This window comes from Notothenia rossii, assembly GCF_949606895.1.
Source record: "Notothenia rossii genome assembly, chromosome: 4".
NCBI classification, from domain to species: Eukaryota; Metazoa; Chordata; class Actinopteri; order Perciformes; family Nototheniidae; genus Notothenia; species Notothenia rossii.
This window is the reverse complement of record NC_136902.1, coordinates 91,064,345-91,081,195: the sequence shown is the minus strand read 5'-3', so window position 1 is coordinate 91,081,195 and position 16,851 is coordinate 91,064,345. Positions and strand designations below refer to the sequence as shown.

The following is a 16,851-nucleotide window of genomic DNA, read 5'->3' as shown; positions in this document are numbered from 1 at the left end:
CGTGGGGAAACTTCCCACAAGAGTTTCCTTAATCGGTCACCCAACTAGGAACTGAAAGAGGGCACGTTGACATTTTTATACTAGACATTCTGATTAACCCCAAGACTATAACATGAACTTGATGACACAGCATGTTAATGCCTTGTGATCATTGGTATCCAGGGGTGGGACGATATAGGATTAATAAACACTGAATAGTTTGATTGTGGTTTATCTCCGTTATTAAAAAATCCTTACAAGCGACTTAGAGAAAAGGGGAAATCACCATTATTTCTGCAATGATTTCCTCATGTCTAAGGATAGTTAATCAACAATGTGTTTGAATATTTCAAAAGAAGGATTTCCCTTCTCCTCGAGTACATGTGAAAGATTACACACATTAAATATGAAGCTACATTTAGGTTTAAAGGTATACCTGAAAAGAGGTGATGTGATGTTTGAGTTGATCAGGGTGTATGCAGGGAGACTATTGTAATATTGGTTTCTTAACTATCGAGTAGGGCTGCTCGATTATGGCAAAAATCATAATCTCGATTATTTGGGTCATTAATTGATATCACGATTATTAAAAACGATTATCCATTTACTTTGAAAACATCCATTTAGTGGAGAATTTTTTTTTCAACAGTATGTTTAACAGTTGATTACCGTGAACTTTAAGTATAACTCAACTGAAAAACCCAAAAAATAATTGTTTTATTTCGATTACGTTGTTTTCGTAATCGTTGCGAGCCTTAATCGCGATCAAAATACGATTTAATTGAGCAGCCCTACTATCGAGGAAATATTGTGATTTTAGAAGTGGTTTTTATTGATGAATATTTCCCCTACTCTTCATATCAGAATGTGTTCAAGTTAAACTACTTTTGAATCACAATAAGAAAGTGATTTGATATAAAAACAGACCATTGAATTCTCCTCTCTCTTTAGTTAACAAAGTAAACATTAGATCAGGAATCCCTCTCTTGGAGTTACTCCTCCTGAGTTCCAGTCTTCAGGCCTTGTTCTTGTGGATCACGGCTCTGCATGCCGCTCGTTAATTTGCAGCTTGGCACAGAAGCTTCCGGGTGCTTTGCTCTAACTGATTGTGGTGCTTCTTCCTCTCTTCCCACCCTCCTCCTCCTCCTCCTCTCTGTGTGTGCCCTGTGTGTTTGCTGCTGAAGGGAAGCTTCAGGTCGCTACAGGTAACTCAACTTCCTACGCACTTTCTCCTCCCACCATCTTAATACGCGTGTCAAATATTTGGCCGTTTATATGTTCTTCTTTTTTTGGCTCGGTGTGATTTTTGCTGGCTGTAGAGGTTACCTCCCAGCCCTGCAGCAGAATGCAAATGAGGAAGCTGTGAATGAATTAGCATGAGCTGCTTTATCTCTGCTGGCAGGCTGCGCCAACATGTCTCCATCTGGAGTCCAGCCACAGACTCAGGGGCAAACCAGGAGCTAGTGCTGCAGGGAGGACGTGTTTCTGTACTTAGAATAACTGATTCCTCTCTTTAGGTCCTGAACTTAAGTGAAAGTACTTTTACCACTCTGTCAAAACACTGTGTTGCAAGTACAAGTCTTAGCATTGAAATTAAAACTTCAAAAAGTAAATAAAATGTAAGTATTAAATGTAAAAGTACCAATCCAAAATAACATTTCACCTACAAGCAGAGGTGAGAGAAGTACTCAGATCTTGTACTTGAGTAAAAGTAGAAGTACTCAGATATTGTACTTGAGTAAAGTAGAAGTACTCAGATCGTGTACTTGAGTAAAGTAGAAGTACTCAGATCTTGTACTTGAGTAAAAGTAGAAGTACTCAGATCTTGTTCTTGAGTAAAAGTAGAAGTACTCAGATCGTGTACTTGAGTAAAGTAGAAGTACTCAGATCTTGTACTTGAGTAAAAGTAGAAGTACTCAGATCGTGTACTTGAGTAAAAGTAGAAGTACTCAGATCGTGTACTTGAGTAAAAGTAGAAGTACTCAGATCGTGTACTTGAGTAAAGTAGAAGTACTCAGATCTTGTACTTGAGTAAAAGTAGAAGTACTCAAAACTTGTACTTGAGAGTAAAAGTAGAAGTACTCAGATCTTGTTCTTGAGTAAAAGTAGAAGTACTCAGATCTTGTACTTGAGAGTAAAAGTAGAAGTACTCAGATCTTGTACTTGAGTAAAAGTAGAAGTACTTAGATTTTGTACTTGAGTAAAAGTAGAAGTACTCAGATCTTGAGTAAAAGTAGAAGTACTCAGATCTTGAGTAAAAGTAGAAGTACTCAGATCTTGAGTAAAAGTAGAAGTACTCAGATCTTGCGTAAAAGTAGAAGTACCAGAGTGTAGGAATACTCTGTTCCAGTAAAAGTCCTGCATTCAAAAATGTTCCTCAAGTAAAAGTAGAAAAGTATTCTCATCAAAATATAGTTAAATTACCAAAAGTAAAAGTAGTCATTGTGCAGATGTGTACTTAAGTACAGTATGGGAGTAAATGTACTTAGTTACTTCCCACCTCTGCCTACAAGTGAATATCTTGCTTTCATGTGGAAATATTTTCAATTCTTGATAATATATATTTGCAATACTCTTCTTTTATTGTTAGAAATGTATTTGTTAGGATAACCCCCCTTGAGATGCACCATGGCGTTTTCAAGGGGGTCCCGATTGCCTGAGCCCCTACTCTCCCTGTTTGGGAATACATTAAGTGAATTGAATCCATGCTTTAGTGAATATCCTTCATATACACTGTTATGGTACACTGATAGAGACTCACACAAAGTTGCTCATTTCCCCCCCCCCCTCCTCCCTTCCTCCAGCCCTACTACACCAACAGGGCCGGCCTCCCTCCTAACGGTGGTCCTCGGGGCATCCCTCCCAACAGCGGCCCCCGGCCCGTCTACCAGGCGGGCCCCGGCTCTCAGATGATGATGATCCCCGGGCAGCAGATCCCCTTCCCCACCACCCCCCAGGGCCCCGCCTACTTCATACCTGGACAGGTGAGAGGAATTTAAGATGTGATGCTACATGGTGTATGGATCGATCACATGACACCTTTTTCCTCACATCATTCAGTGCTTGACAATACAACCAAATGTGTTTTAATCATGATGTTTTTCTTAAATATTTATTGACTGACTATCTCTTTCTCTCCATTTGTATAAATTATGAAGGCTATATTACATCAAACTAATTAAGTACTATTAATAACAATTAAATTGTGGGTACCACTAATTGTCAAGCTGACTAAGGCTTATATTGGCTATCTAGCTTACTTTTGTTGCATTTCAACTAAAGCGCGGTTTAAGCTTGCCCGGCCTGTTTTTTGGCTGCATTTCCACTCGGCGTAGTTCCGGCTAGCGAGTACTTTTTCACAGTTTTCTGGCTCTCCAAAATCGAGGTACTTTCCGGGCCAACAACCAGGCTGAGTATGCTAAACTAGTGAGAGCATCGCTGGCAACTACAACATAATTAACATATTTTAACGTGATTTAATTGTAATACACGTTTCAAAATAATGCCGAAACTGATACCGGTTAGTAAAAACCATGAATTAATGCTTTGACAAGTCTGCAGACAGACGGCAGGCGAAAAACCTTTTAAAATGCGTGTTTTCTGAATGGAGATCGGCTAAGCTAACGAAGTATATGCTCCGACCGTCCACACTCACAACAACGGCCTACAGACATAAATAAACCAGCGACTGTATTCGTCATGACACAGACACTCTGTGGTTTGGACTTGTTTAACGGAAGCTCCGTTTACGCCGGTTGCTAAGCAACATCGTTATGGGGAAATGCAAGTCTGCGTCCAAATGGTTGGAAGATAAGGAGGAAGGACAATCCATACTGTATATAATCAATGTGAGGTAAAGTGTCGCCAATGTAACCGGTTAAAACTCGAAGTGTCGATAAGGTCTTAAAAATGGTCTTAAAAGGGATTATATTTGATTTCAAGATTCCTGCATATATCCTGTAAAAAGTCTTAAATATGATCAAAAACATAAGAAAGGTCTTAAAAATGATGGGGTTTGAAAGGTACTTCTGTGTTGCGATCGCGTCTAAATGTGTTTTAGGGGAAATGTCCGGGCTTCAAAAGTTGAACATTGCTCAACTTTTGAATCGTGAAAATCCTGGAAATCTTCGCTTTGCTTCCCCACAATGCAGTTCGGCGAACAGCGAGGCAAAGTGACTTCATCACCATTCAAAGTCAATGGGCAGAGAAGCGTTGGAAGATTTTTTTAAAGCTGCTGTGTGGACGTACCGTAACTTTGTTTCCCCCAGCCCCTTATCGTAGAACACCCAGCTAGTAACCTAGTGGTAACCAATCAAGCTTCAGCTAGCGGCCGTCAGAAACCTTGGTATCTTCGAATCTATTTACAAATAAATATGGGGAAGTGTATGTTCAACCGTATTTGGTTGGAAAACATCACATTTAGTGCTTGGTTGAAATCAGTGGAGGGGGACATGTTTGAAGCCCGCTGCAACTTTTGCAAACAAAATTAGCGTTTGTTTAGCTAACGCAGCGTTGGCTAGTGCAGCAGCTCCCGCAACAACACCGGGGGACCTCCGGGTGAAGTTTGAGTCCACGTCAACCCTAAAAGCGGTAGGTGCTGTGGACGCTAAACACCAATCATACATGAAGAATGACACGACTGCATGAAGACAGCAGAGCTCTGACTATAGCTCTTGACACACACACACACACACACACACACACACACACACACACACACACACACACACACACACACACACACCAACACAGTTCTGTGTGCTGTTATGTTCAGTCATCGTTCTTATGTTGAACATGAATACATTTACTTTGTAAGTAATTATGGGATGTATTTCTTCTTTCATCAGCAATTTTCCTTCATACTTTCTTGCCGTGAAATAGGTCTTGCAAAGTCTTACATTTAAGTTGGTGAAACCTGCAGGAACCCTTTGATTGGTATCAATACAAATGTCCTAAAGCTGTATATTGTGAGGTGATAGAAAAGTATCTTTGCTTGGCTGCCGTTATTTGTACTAATGCTCCTCTAACTGTTTCTCAGAACAATGTCCTGACGCTCCTCTGTTCCTCAGTACCGGTCAGCGGCCTACGTGACGACCCCCCAGCAGTACCCGGTCCCTGCAGGAACGCCTGGTTTCTACCCCGGCACCAGCCCCGCTGAATATGGTACTTACGGTAAGAGGCTCTACCTGGGCCTCACCTGAGACACAAAGCTACACACACTAAGCTACACGCACACTAAGCTGCTTCATAATCCAACATAGGAGCCATCTTGGGTTCTGATATTGCTTTTAGTTAAGGCGCTAACAAACACTCTCATAAATCTTATTAATGAAACACAAGAAAATACATAAAAAAATAAATAAAGACTATCAAAGAGTAAGTACACACAGCAGGTGCAGTCAAATGGACTCGTGCTATATACAATAGTAGTAAAGGCAATATTTGGTAAATGTAAACTATGTGGAAATATGTGAATGAAGTATTGAGGATCTGCAGAGAAGCCACCGTCAAACAGTGTTCGACAGATGTAATAAAAAAAATCCTTCTTTGGAACAGATCATTTTTTGCGCAAGGTCATTTAATAAATATTTCATATTGATAATATGAATAAAGTTTATTAAAAAGGTCATTTTCTCCCTTGTATCGTGACTAGGGATGTCCCGATGACTTTTTTTGCTCCCGATCCGATTCCGATCATTTGATTTTGACAATTTGCCGATACCGATTTTTCCCGATCCGATCTTTATGCAATGCATTAAGAGAAAAAAAAGCATTCAAGTTGTCCCTTAAGGTTATTTTTTTATTTAAATGTGATATTCTATCCAACATGGATATAGCTTCTTTCTTTCACAGCAGCATTGGATCAGTTCAGTTGTGCAGCATTGGATCAAAACAAAATAAAGCTTATCAGTACTCGTTAGCTTACTGCTACAATTAGACACTGCGCCCACTCTGTTGCCAGATTTGAGAGAAATAAGCAACCAGGTCTATGAAAACAAGCCCCAAAGAAGCAACACATACATGATGTTGTGTAATTTGAAACCAAAACTAAGGCCTCAGGATGACTTTAAGACTTGAACACGGTCATTTTTGTTTTGTAACATTGAATAAAAAAAATAATAAAAAAAGTATTAAAAAAAAATAATAAAATCCCGATCCCCGATTTTTTCCTCCCGATTCCGATCTTTTGAAAATCACGTGACCGGCTCCGATCCCCGATCACGTGATCGGATCGGGAAATCTCTAATCGTGACTCATTTAGCTATTGCAATATCAGTCAAACATAATTGAAATTAGATTTTTTTTTTTTTAAGTGTTCAGCCCTACTTAAGATAACTAAGCTAAAATAATGCAATAACAATAGTGCAAGTGACAAAGTGGTGCAAGTTAATCCAGGAATAAGTATCCATATATGTAAAATACAATTAGATTAAACAAATTGTGTCAATGAAATACTGTTAGGTAGAATCAAATATTAGGTAAAACAGGTTAAAACACACTCAAAGCATTTTTAATACCTATGAACATTTTAGGATTATCATGTATTTAACTTCTGCAACTGAAGAAATACAGTGACTCAACAGATGATCCCATGTGTTATCACTCCCTCTAGTGGTGGCTGAGTGTCGGTGCATCTCAGAGGGGTGATGATGCCCTGACAAAACAAACTTGCCGACCCCCCCCCCCCTCCTCCAGTAGGCATCTGAACTATGTGTTGTCTTTGCTTTAAACTGTAGCTCACCAGCAGTAGAATACACTGGCCTGAATACAGGACTGTAAACACACATTTCTTCCTTTCTGTGTCGTGCCTTCTGCACATCAGTGTGTGAGCTGTGTGATGCATTCAAGATTCAAGGCTTGTAATGTAATTTGTACATAGCTACGGTGTAGATATATCAAGGAAAATGTTAGGTTACAGGCTCCTCCAACGGTGCAACACAATAAAACGGATAAAATAGTACACATTCTGCAGCTGAATGTTTTCATAAAATACAACAAGACAAGTCGGATAAAAGCTTATTGAATCTATAATCTAGTGTGCAGGAATGAGTCCTAGCATATGGACTTTTTTAGCATTTCTTGTTCTCTCTTCTTGAAGTGTCTTAATGAGATAATTATACGTAATCAAGGCCGACGTTAGCCGCCTTTAGCTTAGCGGTGGTGAAGTCATGTGACCGTGCTGTGGTTCCTTTATAGCCCAACATTAGCCACCTTTAGCTTAGCGGTGGTGACGTGAAGTCATGTGACCGTTCTGTAGTTCCTTTATAGCCCAACATTAGCCACCTTTAGCTTAGTGGTGGTGAAGTCATGTGACCGTGCTGTAGTTCCTTTGTAGCCCAACATTAGCCACCTTTAGCTTAGCGGTGGTAACGTGAAGTCATGTGACCGTGCTGTAGTTCCTGTATAGCCCAACATTAGCCTCCTTTAGCTTAGCGGTGGTGAAGTCATGTGACCGTGCTGTAGTTCCTTTATAGCCCAACATTAGCCTCCTTTAGCTTAGTGGTGGTGACGTGAAGTCATGTGACCGTGCTGTAGTTCCTGTATAGCCCAACATTAGCCACCTTTAGCTTAGCGGTGGTGACGTGAAGTCATGTGACCGTGCTGTAGTTCCTTTGTAGCCCAACATTAGCCACCTTTAGCTTAGCGGTGGTGACGTGAAGTCATGTGACCGTGCTGTAGTTCCTGTATAGCCCAACATTAGCCTCCTTTAGCTTAGCGGTGGTGAAGTCATGTGACCGTGCTGTAGTTCTTTTATAGCCTTGTTATGACCCTGGGAGCCTTTTTACCAATATTTTAAGTGATTTTAAAATGTGAAGATTATCCTGCTAAACAACACAAGTAAATGTCATAAACGTTTATTTGCCACATATCTTATTTTCTGCACTTATCCAAAATCCAAGGAAATATCCCATTGTTTTTTTGTGGACCGAACCAGAGGGACACTAACTTTCTGATTGGCCGACAGAAATATGCCGTCACTGCACCGCTCTATTGTTGGCACAGTAAGCTGTTTGTTGTCTCGGGGCTGTTGGTGTGTGTGTGAAATGCTGCAGGTAAAAATAGGTCGGTTGTGTAACTGGCTTCTATTTAACTTTCTTTGTCAGTGGATTAAAGACCACGAGAAAAACCAGGTCATGAATCTCAGTTGTCTCGTAGATCTGACATTGGATAAGAGTATAAAGTATTATGTGTTGCCAACAGTCTCATTTTACAGCAACATGTGCGTTCAGACGTTAGATTTCATGATGCATTTGGAGCAGTTTTAATATTCAAGATGGGATTATTACAAATTGTTATTGATTTCACTTAGTGCAGCTTCATGTATTTTCACAATAAATGTAAGTGCCAATTTGATCAAAAGGGGTAGCATGGTTTAGCATTAGCTCGTTATATAGGATCAATAATAGTTGTTTGTTTACAACTACTTCTTAGTTGTTTGTGCTGTACTTTAGCACAACTGATTGACCCTCCATGTCGTGTTCATTTAGCAAATCACATGTCATGTTGTGAGGTGATTTAAGCACATGAACCTAAATAACCGGTCATGTGACAGTGACACACAGCTCTCAATTTCCAAAGTGGCTCAACTACTAAATGGGTTTTAAAAAGGTCGTTTCAGGAGACGTTAAAAAGTGGTACAGTATATGGCAATCATTGGTCTTTACGCCCGCGATGTGCACCATGAAATGTGTGTAACTGCATGGTAACAATCCCTAAATACAAACCCAACACCCCCCTCTGATGTCTTCAAAGTGGTACAGTCTGTTTGCCCATTGAGTCCTTTTCTAGCCGTCAGGTGAAGACACAAACACGGTGCTGACGGAGTATGGTAACTATTTTTAAAACTTCCTTCCCTCCTTATGTTGTGTGATTTGATTAACTCACCCCCACAAACATACACACACTCACCCCCTCCCCTGTAGTTTGTTGTGAGGCCAGAGTGGCTCGGATAACTTATTCAGGGGGGAGAAATAGGGGAGTCTTTCTGCAAATCAAATCCACTCTGAAACCCCTTTTCACCGGACTAAAACGACATTAACATCTGGCTTTTATCCTTGGAAACAAAGGTTAACAGTTCCCAGGAAGTTGAAAGATTACTAACAAAGATCCATGGATTGTTGTGGTATTAATAGAAAACATCCCCAAGTCACTGTTAAACCGAGTGTTGTTCATTCTCAGGCAAAGACTCAGTAGTATTAGAGCTGGGTAACATATTGATATTTTATCGCTAGCATGAAATAAGACCAGATATCGTCTCAGATTTTGGATATTCTTTATAATAAGTGTCGTCTTTGCCTGGTTTCATTGCAGTAAACTAATCTATTATCTGGACTGTTCAAGCAGCTCTAGATTTGCTAACTTAGCCGTGTCCACATTACTAATGAGTATGTATTGAATTGTCATAAATATTGTTTTAAAGCACAAATGGACCAGCCTTATGTAACAGTATTTAAATGCTGCTTTCGGCAGTTATTGAAATCTAACAAACAGAAAATACACCAAGATATTTACTATTAGAACAATTATTACCAAATGAATCCCAGTCTCTGAAAAGCCCTTTTCCCATGTGACACAAATCCACGAACAGCTGGCTTTTGTCTTTACTGGGAAAAATTGCAATTGGCATTTTAACTCTGCACTAATGACAGTATGTATCAGCAGCAATCTGTAGCGACGGAAACACACCTGTTTACGTGTTGAAGTTAATATACATTTGAAAGAAAATCAACAGGTATTTGGACAATTAGCATTATTTATTACAGTTTTTAATCATAGCCCCTTTGAGTTAATCCCCTTTTCCCCATTAGACAACAAATTCACTTTACTTCTGGCTTTTGCCTTCATTGGGAAACAAACTTCATTAAATACTGGGACAAATAACTCCGGCAGTGCTCTCAATATTTATCAGATACATGAGGCCCCGATTTCCTGCAATCAGGGAAACCAAAAAAACTAAAAATACAATTACTATGCTCTCCTCTAAGCCACCAGTTTACTTGGCTCAATGTAATAAAAACACGCTATTTACACTGGACAAAAACTAAATAAAACTCAACAAAATGAATTTTCTACCGCTCATCAACGACTAACTAGTTTAAAAGAGAGAATCAATACGTTAAAAAAAAAGACTTTTCCACTGTGAGACTCTCCACTGTTTACTATAACCTTGCTTCTGGTGTCCTTGGCGTCCAAGTTAACATTCCTGCTATGGTTAAAGGACAATATCCTCTATTTTTAGCTGGTTTTACCATGTTTAAAAACCTGCAAATACACGTTAACGTTGCTGGAAGAAGGGGGCTAGAATAACTCAACTTAAAAGTTATCTCACCCAGTTCTCTGTTTTCCAGAAAGAGTGAAAGGCAGTAAAGGAATCATGAAGTAATTATAGCATTTGATTGTTTTAATAAGACTTGCTCACTGTATTTGGTAACAATGCAACATGTATGTACGGCTGGATCACATGCAGATACTGTAAATGGAGGGAGAGGGAGAGGGAGAGAGGAAGTCGGGGGGGAAAGGAAGTGAAAGGCAGGGGAAGAATCAGGAAGGTCAGAGGGAGGAGCGTCAGGGAGACACGCTGGAAGAGGGAGGGCTGAATGTTAAAAGCAGTCACTCTGAGAGGGCACCTGTAGAGAGGACAGGAAGGAGTCAGAGAGGGGGTTTCTGTTCAAACCCCCTCTCCTTTTTCCGTCTAGTTTTTTTTGCATTCGGAAAAAGGAATTCAGTGAGCATGGGGAACCGAGGGTCTCGAGAGCCGGAGGACTCTGAGGGTAGGTGTTTGTCCACCTCCTCCTCTCCTTTTATCTCCTAATCTTTGCACTTGGTGTCATATCTCGAGACAAAGTTCTACGAATTCGTCCAAACAAAAGTCTCGTACTGGCTTCTATTCTCCCTCTCTGTTTCTGTCGTCTCTCCCTGTCCCTCTCTTTGTCTCTCTTTCTGTCTTCCCTCCCTGACCCTCTCTTTCGCTCTTTCTCCTGCGCTCTCTTCCCCCAGCCGGTGTGGGTTTTTTTGGGACTATATTTAGGCCGTGCTGCTGCTGGTCAACAATGCATACTCAGTGCAGAGTGGGAGAGCAGCAGGAGCGAGCGAGAGAGAGAGAGGCCTCTGGTAAAGGGAAAGAAAAGTCCTTGGAGGCCTTTTTGAAAGTGGGTTGTAACTGGTTCTAAGCTGTAGCTGAGGCCAGGTAATGTCAGTGGACAGTTTAAGTTAAAACAGAGGAACCTTGGATTTCTCTGGAGTTTCTGTCATGTTGGCAGCAGATTTATTGACAAGGCTGTGTCATGGTCTGAAGGGCCTGACTGTAAGGTCTTAAAGGTCCCATGTCATGCTTTTCCGGTTATCACCCGTCCCCTTGTGTGTTATGAAGGTTTTTCTGCATGTAAACGGTCTGCAGAGTCAAACCCCTCAAAGTACACCCTGTAGCGAGTAAAACTCTAACACAGAGAAGACCTCCCCAAAACCCCTCGTTGGTGAAACGTCACTGTCCATTTGATTCTTCCTGGTACGTGCTTTCGAAAGCACCTACCCGGAACTAAATGGCCCAATCCGTGGAGCCGTTACGTTAGGTCCGCGGAGCCGTTAAGTTAAGCCCCCGCTGATTGGTTCAAATTGACCAATCCATTCCACACACACTCAGTGTATGCAGCTCTGCTGATCTCTCTTCCCTGGCTGAAGGCTGATAACAGACAGATGGGATTGAGGCAAAAGTCTCTCTGCAGACCCATTCTCTCTGCAGACCCATTCTCACAGCGTTCATCAATCTTTCTCTTACTCAATATCAAGCCACACTTATTGTTTTTACTTCGGCTGTGACTTTGTGTGTGCTCAGGGTGAGTTTGGCTGTGTTTCGCTAAACAAGGAAACAACACCTCCACAGAGCTTAGCGCGATTCACAACGTCCCGACCAATCAGAGCACACTGTGCTCACAGGGAGGGTGGGGGCTGGAGCTATTGGAGCTACAACGAGCCGTTAAAGGCAGAGAGTGAAATTCAGTGAATACACGTAGTTTACAGAGATGCTGTATGAGAAACCAAAGTGAGTTTGGAAAATTGCACAATATAAATCTATTCTCGTAGACCTCAACAATGGAACTATGATCAGTGGAAATGGCCATGACATGGGACCTTTAATATATATATATTTTACAGCAGAACAATACTTTAAATATTGCAGAGACCAGTAACGGCCCGTCCACACAGCGGCTTAGGAAAAAGCTTGCCGGCGGGCGTGTCTGAAGCTCGACCAACAACCAATCACATGAACCTCCCGCCCCTGACACACAAGCAGCGGTTTGATTGGCTAGAGCTTGTGCTGGCATATGATTTGATTGGCTGTCGCTTCCACCGAAAGCTTCAGAAGCTTCAAAAGTTGAACATTGCTCAACTTTTGCAGCCTGAAACAGCAGGAAAGCTCCACTCTGCTTCCCACAATGCAGTTCGGCGAAAAGTGACGTCACCCCATTGGAAGAAGTTTCCAACGCCGCTGTGTGGACGGGCCGTGAGAAAACCAGGTTATGTCACAGAGAGATGGACAGTTTGGGTTAAAACAGAGGAAACTTGGATTATCTTCTGTTCCTGGGTCATGTTGGCAACAGGTTTATTGGCAAGGCTGTGTCATGGTCTGAGGGGCCTGCCTGTAAGTTCTTTAATATATATATTTTAGAGCAGCACAGCACTATAACTACTGCAGAGACCAGTGAGAAGACCAGGTTATGTCACCGAGTGCTGCACAGTTTGGGTTATAAAACAGGAAATTGGGTTTTTTGTCATTTTGCCAGCAGGTTTATTGACAGAGCCGTTTCATGGTTCGAGGGGCCTATCTGTAAGGTCTTACATTTTAAGAGAAATATATTAAATTAGGGTTATTTTTTTATTAATTTTTTTATTCTGACATTGTGATAAGGAATGATGGGTATTGGAGGGAACGGTTCTTTTTGCACCATTATTCTCGTTTTCATTGTCGGGACAAGACTACGATTGGTCTTCAGAAAACAGTCTTTACGTAAGTCTCTGCAGCAGCCCAGTATTTACAGAGTATAACTGTAGTGCAGAGACCAGTAAGAAAGCGCTGGGCTCTTAATGGAGAGGTTTACCCTAACTTGTGGAAACATATATTTTTCTGTGTCATGTTTGCAGCATATTTATTGACCAGACTAGAGTCTCTTGGTCTGAGGGCTGTACCTGTTAGGGTTTAGGATGAAATATCTAGTGGTCATTATTTTAGGAATGTTGCACATGGGAGGGAATGAACATTTTTTGGATAGTTATTCTAGTTTTCTTTGTAAAAATATATTTAAGAAGTCTTTAGATTATTATTATTGCTGGAAGATATCTGCTTAGTCAGAATGGTGTTCGATCCATTCAGCCGTTAGTCCATATTTTTGAAAACATTTGAATGGTTGTTTGGCGTTATGATGCCTTTTTAGTGCAACGTCTACTTCTTCTGTAAACATTTGCACATGTAAGGAGCAGTTGAGATTTGCACCAAAGTACAAAGTCAGTGGGAAAATGCAGACGTGATTGCACTGATGTCTGTTCAAATAGATAGGGTTAGTTTGCAGCCATCTTAAGACGTGTTGCTAGAAATTAGGCAATTGGCGTTTTAAAGAAGTTTAATATTGATCTTCTCATACTTAACTTCAGTCAAATTACTCGGATTGCATGAAGACATGAGCTTCAAAAGGTCCCGTCACAATACCTACTGATATTGATATTTTGTCCAACAAAGAGTATTGTATCTACTGATATACTGTTTGATATTAGGATGATCATACAGTGGTATGGCTCAATCTTTTTTTTACCAATACCTTCATGATATTATAATGTTGACCATTGATGCTTTTGCAAAAATATTTACACAGTTGGAAATAGATGCAGTTTTGATACATTATCAACAGTGTTGTGGATTTAGTGACTAAAAGCAAATAACAGAACAGCTAGGAACAGTCTGTTGAATTCTGGAGCCAGGATGGCAAACCCACGTGTTTCTGCTGATGGGAACTGGGTCCCCCTCGTTTTTATCCATTTTTGATATGCTTTTGTCAATCACCCTGACATATTGCTTTGATAGAGATTCTGTTTGTATTGATTCATGTTTAAAGGCTGAGTGCACATTGACAATCATCGCTTTAAAAGCAACATTTTTACATCTGTGATAGGGCTGCTCAATTAATCGTATTTTAATCGCATTTACGATTATGGCTTGCAACGATTACGAAAACAACGTAATCGAAATAAAACGATTATTTTTTTTATTATTATTACTTTTTTTTTTTAATTGGTTTTTCAGTTAAGTTATACTTAAAGTTCAAAGTAATCAACTGTTCAAAACATACTGTTAAAAAAAAAATCTCCAATAAATGTATGTTTTCAAAGTAAATGGATAATCGTGATATCAATTATTGACCCAAATAATCGAGATTATGATTTTTGCCATAATCGAGCAGCCCTAATCTGTGACCCCTGGACAGATGTTTCAGAGACATAGAAAAAACCCTATACATTATATTTACTAGAATCATTCAAAACATGCAACATAGAAGCTCACAATACAGGAAATGCAAAAAAATATATAAAAAATGAGTTTCCCCTGCAAGCTTTGGCTTCAACTAATTGCGTTTATCTTTGACCGTGTGGCAACGTGAATCACGATAGTTGAGGGATTGATCCTTTTAGCATCCTTAATCTCATCATGTATTAAAATGGTACGTGTGTTATTTATTTTAAAGAGGATCTGTACCAAGGAGTATGTTTTTATGAGGTCTGTAGAAGGTGATTTGTAGGCCGAGATATCTGCCTGATGCATTTATCCTGCAGCCCTAGTGCAAGGTAACTCTACATTGTTGACAGGAATAATGTCACGTGCGCGAATGTCAACATTGTTTATTTTAGTTTCATGTAATCTAGGAATTTGGGTTAATTTCAGGTATATTCATATTTGAATGCGTAGTACTAAACCAATTCCTTAAATGTGATCCATCCTGAGTTGGCAGTGAGTTCTCTAAATGAGTGCTCTCTTTTTAATACGTGCATGCAGCTGTTTCCCTGCAAATCTTCAAGAAATGAAACCTTCATACTATAGAAACACATTTCCTAACTATAATACATTTTATTTAAGGCACCCAAGGACGGCGTACAATTTTTTAAAATATTCTAAGAGGTAAAAGCAACAGAACATGATAAAAACACAAACATACTATAGCGTGACGGTGCTTTGCAGAACATAATGCCATTGTGTAAACACTCACTTTTTGCTGTCGAGAGATTTTGTGATCCTGAGTGTGTGTGTGTGTTCAACAGCCTGTTTGTGTGAAGTTATGGCTGCAGGATTAAGTCAGTATGTGTTGGTTTACATTGTTCTCTCTGCCTGATCCATAGCAGCGGCCTACTACCCCGCCCAGCCTCAGTTCACCCCCCCGGTGCAGGCGGCGCCCGTCATTATGAACCCGGCTCCTCAGCAACAACAGCAACAGCAGCAGCAGCAGCAGCAACAACAACAACAACAACAACAGCAGCAGCAACAACAACAACAGCAGCAGCAGCAGCAACAACAGCAGCAGCAGCAACAACAACAGCAGCAGCAACAACAGCAGCAGCAGCAGCAGCAACAAATACAGCAGCAGCATCAACTGCCTCCACAGCAGCAGCAACACATCGCCTCCAAACGGGAACGCAAACAGGTACAGTAACACTACACTGAACATCTCTAACATGGCTTATTGAGTGTATCAAAGTCATGTGACCGTGCTGTGTAGTTCCTTTATAGCCCAACATTAGCCACCTTTAGCTTAGCGGTGGTGACGTGAAGTCATGTGACCGTGCTGTAGTTCCTTTATAGCCCAACATTAGCCACCTTTAGCTTAGCGGTGGTGAAGTCATGTGACCGTGCTGTAGTTCGTTTATAGCCCAACATTAGCCTCCTTTAGCTTAGCGGTGGTGAAGTCATGTGACCGTGCTGTAGTTCCTTTATAACCCAACATTAGCCTCCTTTAGCTTAGCGTTGGTGACGTGAAGTCATGTGACCGTGCTGTAGTTCCTTTATATCCCAACATTAGCCTCCTTTAGCTTAGCGGTGGGAAAGTCATGTGACCGTGCTGTAGTTCCTTTATATCCCAACATTAGCCTCCTTTAGCTTAGCGTTGGTGACGTGAAGTCATGTGACCGTGCTCTAGTTCCTTTATAGCCCAACATTAGCCTCCTTTAGCTTAGCGGTGGTGAAGTCATGTGACCGTGCTGTAGTTCCTTTATAGCCCAACATTAGCCTCCTTTAGCTTAGCGGTGGTAAGGTCATGTGACCGTGCTGTAGTTCCTTTATAGCCCAACGTTAGCCACCTTTAGCTTAGCGGTGACGTGTCATGTAGCCCAGCTTCAGCTCACCACAAGTACTAACATTTCATAATCGGAATGAACTACCCTGCTGACTCATATTTAATTAACATAGTGGAAACGTTAACAGGAAAATAACATGGACTCCAAACAACAGATTATCTCAAATGGAAACTAACAAGGTAACCCCCCCTTCTAGGTAATAGAGAAACATTTATCTTTGATTAACTAAGACACTCAATAGTTGCAGATATTAAGTTATACTAACAGAAGTCCATACACACAGGACAGAATAAATAAAGAATACATACAATTCAATGAAAAGCCAAATAAAAAAATAAATGTTTAGTTTGCTCACGGCTCTTTTCCCTCATTAATCCAATGTTGTCAGCTCACCAGAGTCATTGCAGTCTGTCTGGAGAGGACTTGGGGTCACTCTGGACTCTGGACTCTTGATGCAGGTTTTAGTTTACCGATTGAAGCAGAGAGTGTTAAACTTGACCTTAACTCGCTGTAAGAGAAAGCGGCTGAACGACATATTCC

At 40.7% G+C, this 16,851-nt stretch overlaps 1 protein-coding gene across 10 annotated transcripts in view; it reads left to right on the top strand.

Moving 5' to 3' along the window:
* Positions 1-16,851, top strand: part of LOC307036159 (eukaryotic translation initiation factor 4 gamma 1-like) — a 71,712-nt gene that overhangs the window by 14,912 nt on the left and 39,949 nt on the right. For 2 of the 10 annotated variants that reach the window (XM_079676227.1, XM_079676226.1), the window contains 4 exons: positions 1,164-1,184; positions 2,784-2,963; positions 5,049-5,151; positions 15,364-15,662. In XM_079676227.1, the coding sequence (XP_079532353.1) occupies positions 1,164-1,184; positions 2,784-2,963; positions 5,049-5,151; positions 15,364-15,662 (603 nt within the window). Of the gene's footprint in view, positions 1-1,163; positions 1,185-2,783; positions 2,964-5,048; positions 5,152-10,597; positions 10,752-15,360; positions 15,663-16,851 lie in introns of those variants that run through there. The other 8 variants (XM_079676228.1, XM_079676224.1, XM_079676232.1 and 5 more) reach the window with 6 other exon arrangements.